Here is a 5,474-nt window from a genome sequence, read left to right as displayed (position 1 = left end):
CGAGGGATCCACAGGGCTCCAAGGGCTCCATGGACACGAGGGATCCACGGACCCAAAGAACCCAAGAGGCTCTGACAGATCAACGGACCCAAGGGATCCAGAGGTCTCTGAACGACCAACGGACCCAAAGGGTCCACGGGGTTCCAAGGGATCCATGGACCGAGGGGATTCACGGACCCGATGGACCCAAGGGGCTCTGATGGAGCCACGGAGCTCTGAGGGATCCACAAACCCGACGCATCCACGGACCCCATGGACCCAAGGAGCTCTGAGGGACCCACGGGGTTCTGAGGGATCCATGGACTCGAGGGCTCCACGGGGCTCCAAAGGATCCATGGGAGTGAGGGATCCACGGATCCAGTGGACCCAAGGGGCTCCACGGGCCCCACGGGGTTCCGGGAGATCCACGGAGTCGAGGGATCCACAGGCATCCAAGTGATCCATTGACCAGAGGGATCCATAGATCCAATGGACCCAAGAGGCTCCAAGGAATCCCAGAGGCACCGAGGGGTCCACGGGGCTCTGCGAGATCCACGGACTCGAGGGATCCACAGGGTTCCGGCGGACCCGAGGGGCTCCGAGGGATTCGGGGTCCCGAGGGATCCGCGAGCGAGCCCGGACCCAGACGCGGCTGCCGCGGCCGGGAGGCCCCGCCCCCTCTGGCCCCGCCCCCTGGGCGGCCGCGGCCCCGCAAGCCACGCCCCCTGTCTGACGTCACAGCCCCGCTATCCCCGCCCCGCAAGGCCCCGCCCCCCCGGCGCGCGCCCAACGGGCGGCAGCGCGGAGGCCGCGCCCCCAGCAGGCCCCGCCCCCTGCCGGCCCGTGAGGGCAGCCCGCGGCCCCGCCCCGCCACGTCTCTCCCGGGCGCCGCTCCTCGTTCTGCTCCCGGTGCCGCTCCTGGTCCCGCCCCGCTCCGCCCCGCCGGGCCATGGCGTTCACGCTCTACTCGCTGCTGCAGGCCTCGCTCCTCATCGTCAACGCCGTGGCCGTGCTGCACGAGGAGCGCTTCCTCCGCCACGGTGAGCCGGGAGGGCCGCCCGGCCTGGGCGGGGGAACGCGGTGGCCGCGGCCGCCGCCGCTCCCTGCCGGTGGGAGCATCAGCGCGCGGGGGAGGGCTTTGGGATTGGGGGGTGGGTTTGGGCTTTGGGGATGAATTCGCGGCCGCTTCCGTCGTACCTTTGTCTTTCTCTCTTTTTTTTTCCCCCCATAATTGTCCTTTTTTCCTGTCCATTTTTAACTATTTCCCGCCCCATTCGTGCCGCGCGTCGCAGTGTTTGGTGTCGTCCAAAGGTTTCCTGTCTCTTGTCGTGCCTGGTTCTTGATGAGATGGCGTCTCGGTCCGTGAGATTCCCAGGGCTGGGCATCCTTGTCCTTCAAAAGAAGCCAAAGCCCTGCAAAACAGAGAAAATCCACCAACACAAAGATCTGCAAAGCCGTGGGGGAAAAAAATGGCCAGTGATCCACGGTTTCCCAGTTCATTGGTGTGGAGAATCCTGACTTCTCCACGTCAGGCTGAGCCAGGATTTTTGCCAGGAGTGCAGAAGGGGATCCCTTTCTCCCGCTCCCCAGAACTTGGATTTGCTTCAAAGGCGTCTGCTCAGTTTGAGGTTTTCTTTTGCTTTCCTGACGAGCAGCTGGAATTGAAAAAGGGAGATGTGGGGACTAGTGGGATGGGTGAAGCCACTTGTCAGCCTCGTGAGATTTGGGAACAGCTCCAGGCTCATCCCAGTGGGAAGCACCAGCTGGCAAGGCTGGTGAGGGAGAGGACTTGCCTACCACCTTCAGCTTGGTGCCAGCTGAGCCAGGGAGAGAAGAAAGGGAAAACAAAAATCACTCGGAAGTGGTCTCTGGAGAAAGAAACGCACAGGTTGGGCAGTGGAGCTTGGGGTACTGAGAGCTGATCCTTGCTCTGCTCATCCCCTAAATGATAAGGGCTGTGACCAGCAGGTCTTAGAAATCCCTGGACACATCCCTGGTCCCAGCACGCTGTGTCCCTGCAGTAGGTGGGAAGGGTTTCTTCCTTGAAGGCCTTCATAAAACTTAAGGACTTCTGTCATGCTCAGAAAAGTTCCCAATTTTTTCCTCAAAAGTTTTAATTTTTTTTTACAGCAGTTGCAAAAATCGTCACCCTGATTTTGGAATTTGTGCTGGCTGTTTTTCTGTCGTGTGGCCCCCTTCTCGGTGCTGAAGCATCATCACTTCACACCCAGCAATTATTTGCTACTTTATTTTCAGGACTGTGAACAGATTGCAGTTGGTTTAGGGTTTATTTTGACAGCTATTTTTTTTTAAGCCCAGATGAACTCACATGTTACTCTGGGCATGGAGGGAATGGTGGTTATTAAAAAGGTGAGGATTTTCCATATGGAAACATGGATTTGTAATCACATCACATGAGGTTTAACAGTTTTCAGCCTGCTGCATTAAAATCTGCTCGTGAAAAAAGGCGAATTGGGCTGTCTGTCTATGTTAGTATAAGCTACATTCAGCATAGATTGCTCGTTAATATTACAGCATTTGCTGTGTCGTTTTGGGGGTTTTTTCCTAATGTGCGTGCCTGCTTTTATGTGACACAGTTGGCTGGGGAAGCGATCAAGGGATCGGAGGATTTGGAGAGGAACCAGGAATTAAAGCACAGCTGACAAACCTTATTCGATCGATACGAACTGTTATGAGAGGTAAGGGCACGATATTTTCAATTATTATTATTACTATTACAATCTGTAATGTCTTGTTTTTGCGCTAATCTGTACTATACTGCCTTTGCGCCTGGACTCTCTGCAGGAGGGTGCAGGCCTCACCTAGAGTGCCCGTAATTTTGCTAAGAGTGTAAAAACATTCCCTGACTCTGGCTTGTGTTTCTCCTGATGAGCCTTTGCCTTTCCTTGGAGTTCGGCAGCTGGGAGGAAACTTGGTGATCAACCAAAGTGGGCAATTAGCATCACCTTGTCTAAATCCAGTTTTATGGGAAGTACCTGGTGAGGGAAATGTAATTCTGGAGTTTCTGAAAGGCAAGCCAGGCTTATGTGCCTCAAAAAATGGGGAGAAAAATATACTTAATTGTTAAGTTGCTGGTAGTTCCTCATTATGAAGCACACCAAAAATTCATTTTGTAGATGATGATAGAGAGGAAGTAACAAATCTTAAACTTTGTCTTGCCCACCACTGAGTAAAAACTAAAACATCTCTTATAAAGCACCGTAAAGCCAAGGATAAAACTGACTTTTAGATGGTTTCGTTTCATTTGGAGAAAGAGTTATTTGTGTTACAGTTAAAACTTAACTAAAGGCTCTGAGTTAAAGTTAAAACAGGCTGTGGAAAAATATTTCTGCTGTTGTTTCCTACTAATCTCTGGTATCCTAGGATTAGAGCCTGGCTCCTTCCACTGGTCCCAACTTTGCATAGAAAAATTAACTGTATTTCTAAAATTTTGACCGTTTTTTCTCCTTCTCCCAAGGTGTTCTCCCAAGATTATATGAAGCTCTGTCATTTTGTGATGTAGAAAGGAAGATTTTCACTATTAATTTCTATTTTTTCCCCTCTGCAGTGCCATTAATAGCCCTGAACTCCGTCACAATCATTCTCCTCCTGTTGTTTGGTTGAAGACACCCGGTAAAAATCCTTTGGACATCCAAAGAAGCCAGTTCCTGACCACCACTGCTCTGAGTTTCCTGGGATCCAGCACAGTTTAGCTGTCAATCTGACATTCAACTTAAAATAATAAAAGACGCTGTTTCTATTTATCCCATTTCCTAATGTTCCCTTGCAGTTTCATTAAGCAGGATCACGGGATCAATGCAACAATGCTGCAAACACATTGGACTGTGACCAGTTCTGTTGCTGCCTGTTCATAGTGTTGATTAATTATTAGAGTAAATGTCATAGGATGTTGCAGTGACTGGCAATGGGATGCAGCTTTTAAATGTCTCGTTACTCAGGGATGAATTTCCTTCAGTACACTCTCCAATTTGTTTTTAAATTGAGGAAACAACAATGTGTTTGTTTTCATTTCAGAACTGTTTAAGAGAATATGAATTAGGCTCTGAAAACCTGTTATAAAGAATACTTGTTGTAAAGGATTGAAGTCCAGCTGTGATATCAAGGGAGATAAAACCAGCTGGGTAAAGTCCTGATTCAGGTTAGCATTGAAAGCTGAATTTTCCTGCTTTGATTGGGGATTTTTGTCTTCAAATCAGTATTTCATACTGATGGCAAAGTCAGTTGAAAATGGGTGCAATTGCAGTGCAAAATTTAAAAAAAACGAATTTAAAAAAAAAAGCTGTACCAGAAGCTGGGCAACTCTGTGTTAACTTTGGGGATATTAGTGACTAGCATTTGTTACTCTTCTGTCAAGGATTGTTATTACACTTTTTAAAATATGTATTAAACTTCTGCGTGGTGATTACTGTGGTCGAAGTGGGGATCCATTTGTATTCTGAGCTTCCCGGGAAACGTGGGAGGGGAATACCATGGGAGGTGAATGCCATGCGCTTTTCAAATGCACTTCTTTGTAAAAAACCCGTGGATTTGCAGCCTCTTTCTGTCACTGCTCCTTCCCCTGCCCTCCTCCTCCTCATCACTTGTTAAATTAACAACTTTGAAAGTGAAACTGTCTGTTCTGCTGAAACTTTGCAGTTCTGCTGCAAAGAATGTTCCTAATGGCTTTGGTAGCCGTCTCGTCTCAATTAAGACTGCTGAGCTAGGTCTGAATTGGAAAAGGTGATTCTCATGTATCTTTTTAGAAAAGTTAGAATTCTTTGTCTGTTCCTCTGCTAGAGTGTTCTACCCTAATTTTAAAGGGGGGAGGCCAAGGGAAAGCTGGCAGTTTCATTAATTTAAAGCAGCTTAGTTGATCATCTCTTCTGATGTCTTGATGACTAAAGCATACGCTGTTGGATATGAATAAGAATCTGTAAAACAAGTAAATGCATTTAATGATCTTCAATCACATTTTTTCACAGAGTAAAGTGTATCCAGGAGAGAGTTTTATGTTGTTTCCTTTTTTCTTAGTGATTTTTGCAAATAAATCCTGAATTTCCAAGTTTAGCACTCTCTTTCCTAACTCTCTCTCTCTGTGTACAGTGGGGATATCTCAAAACTCAGCTTCATCCCGTTCCAGATACCAGAGTAGCTGCTCTTACATGAAATATGTATTTTTTTCATCATCCCTGTGGCACTCGCAAGTCTCATCTGCAGTGGAGCTGTGTTTTGGTATCATCTCTCTGCTGTGGAGCTGTGTTTTGGTTTATGTAGCAAACCCAATGAGACGTGGTAACGCTGTCCTGAGGCAGAACAGGATCTTTAAGTTTTAAAACGTGTGGATCTGTTAGAAGTAATTTTTTTATTATGATCTTCGTGTAAATCAGAGGTGATGAGTGTACAGCCTGTCTCAGTTGTTTTCACAGATCTGTCTTTCATGGAAACCAGGCAGTGCGTGTGTGGAACATTCTGTATTCCCGTGAAATTTTTTTGGA

General features: G+C 48.1%; 1 protein-coding gene across 1 annotated transcript; it reads left to right on the top strand.

Moving 5' to 3' along the window:
* Nucleotides 1-821: 821 nt before the first annotated feature.
* IER3IP1 (immediate early response 3 interacting protein 1) lies at nucleotides 822-5,046 on the top strand. The gene is made up of 3 exons (XM_032097064.1): nucleotides 822-1,019; nucleotides 2,577-2,678; nucleotides 3,548-5,046. Exons 1-3 carry the CDS (start codon nucleotides 929-931, stop codon nucleotides 3,601-3,603), a joined length of 249 nt encoding a protein of 82 aa, XP_031952955.1. The 5' UTR covers nucleotides 822-928; the 3' UTR covers nucleotides 3,604-5,046.
* The last annotated feature ends 428 nt before the right edge of the window (nucleotides 5,047-5,474 follow it).

Source organism: Corvus moneduloides, chromosome Z (genome assembly GCF_009650955.1).
Source record: "Corvus moneduloides isolate bCorMon1 chromosome Z, bCorMon1.pri, whole genome shotgun sequence".
Lineage (NCBI taxonomy): Eukaryota > Metazoa > Chordata > Aves > Passeriformes > Corvidae > Corvus > Corvus moneduloides.
The sequence above is the reverse complement of the archived record's forward strand: the minus strand, read 5'-3'. Positions and strand labels throughout refer to the sequence as shown.